Raw genomic sequence first — 3,410 nt, 5'->3', positions numbered from 1 at the left:
AAGAGGACATACAGATGGCCAATAGACATATGGAAAAATGCTCACTAATCATCAGAGGAATGCAAATGAAAACTACAATATGATGTCACCTCACACCTGTCAGAATGGCTATCACCAATAAGTCAACAAACAACAAGTGCTGGCAAGAATGTGGAGAAAAGAGAACCCTAGAGCATTGTTGGTGGGAATGCAAATTGGTGCAGCCACTGCGTATGGAGTTACCTCCAAAAATTAAAAATGGAACTGCCTTATGACCCAGGGATTCCACTTCTGGGAATTCATCCAAAGAAACCTGAAACACTAATTCGAAAGAATATATGCACCCATATATTCGTTGCAGCGTTATTTACAATAGCCAATTTTTGGAAGCAGTCCATGTTTCCATCAGTAGATGAGAGGATAAAAAAGCTGTGGTACATTTACACAATGGAATACTTCCTGCCATAAAAAGAAAGACAATTTCACCCTTTGTGACAGCATGGATGGACCTAGAGAACATTATGCTAAGTGAAATAAGCCAGCCAGAGAAAGACAAGTACCACAGGATTTTACTCCTATGTGGAATTTAATGAGCAAATTGAACTACCAAGCGAAATAGAGACAAACTCAAAGAGAGCAGGCAGACAGCACAGAGGGAGGGCTGTTGGGGAGGATGGGAGGATTGAGCAAAATATTTTTAAAAAGAGAGAGAACTCATGGACATGGACAACACTGCAGGGAGGTGAGGGAGGTGGGAAGAGGTGAAAAAGGGAATAGAGGGGATAAATGGTAATGAAAATAAAATAACTAAATATAAAAAACATAGTATATGCATTGGCCATAGACACAGACATTAGTGTTGTAAGGGCCAAGGAAGGAGGGCAGGGGCTCAATGGATGTGAGCAAAGGGTGCTTAATTGGGGACATCTGCAATAGTGTCAACAACAAACAATTTAAATTAAAAGAAATTTTTTTCAAAGTCATCATAACACACACACAAAATTGTGACTATGTGAGGTAATGGATGTTAACTAGATTTACTGTGGTGAGCATTTCACAATATATATAAATATTGAATCATTGCGTTGTACACCTGAAACTAATACAATGTTATGTGTCAATCATTTCTGAATCAAAAATAAAATTTTTAATCTGCATGATCTGAATCATACCTCATAAGGTTGGGTGAACATTGAATCAAGTTATATATATGTATTTTAAATATATATACAAGGTATATATGTATGTAGTTTTATATATACTACTAGAAGCCTGATGCATGAAGATTCGTGCAAGAATGAGCCTTCCTTTCCCTGGCTGCCGGCACCACCTTTCTACTCCGGCCCCGCCTTCCCACGCTGCCCAGAGGCCCTGAGCAGCTGGGGAGGTGCAGAACACCCCGTCCCTGGCTACTCGATGCCTGCGTATGCAAATTAACCCACCATCTTTGTTGGGCTAATTTGCATACTCACTCCTGATTGGCTGGTGGGCGTCACAAAGGTACGGTCAATTTGCGTCTTTCTCTTTTATTAGTGTAGATATTATATATACTACATATAGTGTGTGTGTGTGTGTGTGTGTGTGTGTGTGTGCGTGTGTTTTTAAATTAAGATTAGTGTTAGAGAGAGGGTCAGGGTTTGGTTTTTCAGTTAGGGTCAGCGTTAGAGTTAGGATTAGATACAGAGAACAGACTGGCAGCTGTTAGAAGGGAGAGGGTTTGGCGGGCTGGGTGGAAAAGCTGATGGGATTTAGAAAAAAACTTGACGCCTTTTCCTTCCCTCTCTTTTTCCCTGTCAGGCACTCATCTCCTAAACTCTAAGGGACCCCACAAGACTTGCAACCAGGAGAGCAATGGGCAGCAGCTGCTTGTCCCAGGCTAGCCCCCTGAACCTGTCTCCAAGGCCCCCTTTTCGTTGACTTCTCAGTGAACCAAAGCATCCCCACTTAGGCTGTCTTCTGTTGCTTCTTTTATCATCAGCCCTTTCTTAAAAGAAATAAAAATTTAAAAAACTAATAGACACAAACAACAGTATGGTGATTGTATGGTGAAACAACCAGAGGGAAAGGGGGTGGGAGGGGATAAAAGAGAGTAGAGGGAGGATAAATGGTGATGTATGACTTTGGGTGGTGAAAACACAAAACAATATACAGATGATGTATTATAGAATTGGTTATATCATTTTATTAACCAATGTCAACCCAATAAATGCAATAAAAATATTTTTAAAAATAAGAAAAAAGTATATTTACTCACATTGTAGCGAGTGCTAGTGCTTCACTCCTTTTAGTGGCTGGATGATATTTCATTGTCAGGATGGACCACATTTTGTTTACTCCCTCCTTGGTTAGTGGACATTTCCCGTGTTTCCACAATTCGCTTATTGTAAATAATGCTGCTGTAAGCATGCAGGTACCGTGGGTTTTTTGTTTGTTTTTGTTTTTTGTTAATCCTCGCCCGAGGATATTTTGTCCACTGATTTTAGAGAGAGAGAAAATCATCAATGTGAGAGAGAGACACGTTGTTTGGTTGCCTCCCACACGTGCCCCAACCAGGCCAGAGATTGAACCTGCAACCCCGGTATGTGCACTTGACCGGGAATCGAACCAGAAACTCTTTGGTGCACAGGCCAACACTCTAACCACTGAGCAAACCGGCCAGGGCAGGTACAGCGTTTGTTTGAACACTGTTTTCAATTCTTTTTTTTCTTTTTTTCAGTTGTATAACTTTATTCGACCATCAGCATTAGTTCTCGTCCACATTAACAGCCTGTAGATTTTTGAAAGTGGAGACAGGCACATAGGTGACCAATGTAGACAGCTTGTTTGGTGAGTCTTCATCCTCATTACCTTTTCTGGACAAGCGTACCCGGATACGATATGGGGTATTCCTTACTTCTTTGGCCCAGGCAGCTTTGTTGAGCCTGGTGTCCATGCGCACGACCGGAGTCCCCATCTCCTTCATGGCGACTTTCCGGGTCTCCTTGAGTGCCCGAGGGGCGTGCTTCTTGAACCCCACGCCGTGGGTGCGCTCCCTGGCCACCACCTGGGTGATGGCCGAGCGGCCCTTCTTCTCGCCACCCTTCTTTGCGGGAGCCATCGGCCAGGCAAGTTGGAAAGAAAGGGCGCGGGGTATTGTGGGAGAGGGAACTGCTTTCGATTCTTCTGAGAATATACCCAGAAGTCAATCTCCTAGGTCAGGTGGTAATCCTTAACTTGGTTTTTTGAGGCCCTGACTAGCTGTTTTCCACAACCTCTGCACTGTTTCACGTTCACACCACCAGTGCACAAGGGTTCACATTTCTCCACACCCTGGCCAGCACTGTCACTTTCCACTTTTGTTTTGTTTTTAGTATCAGCCAGTCTAATGGGTGTGAGTTGGCACTCCCATGTGGATCAGACGCGCATTTCCCTAATGCCTAGTGATGGGGGGC

General features: G+C 43.2%; 1 protein-coding gene across 1 annotated transcript; it reads right to left on the bottom strand.

Annotated features, from left to right (window-relative positions):
- Window positions 1-2,722: 2,722 nt before the first annotated feature.
- On the bottom strand, window positions 2,723-3,076 carry LOC307099170 (large ribosomal subunit protein eL31-like; the record flags this gene model as incomplete). Its single annotated transcript, XM_079770368.1, has 1 exon — window positions 2,723-3,076. The coding sequence occupies one exon, from the start codon at window positions 3,074-3,076 to the stop codon at window positions 2,723-2,725; it is 354 nt and encodes a 117-aa protein (XP_079626494.1).
- Between the last annotated feature and the right edge of the window lie 334 nt (window positions 3,077-3,410).

The sequence above is a fragment of the Cnephaeus nilssonii genome, assembly GCF_951640355.1.
Source record: "Cnephaeus nilssonii genome assembly, chromosome: 5".
NCBI lineage: Eukaryota > Metazoa > Chordata > Mammalia > Chiroptera > Vespertilionidae > Cnephaeus > Cnephaeus nilssonii.
Note: the sequence above shows the minus strand (reverse complement) of the source record. Positions and strands in the feature narration are given on the sequence as shown.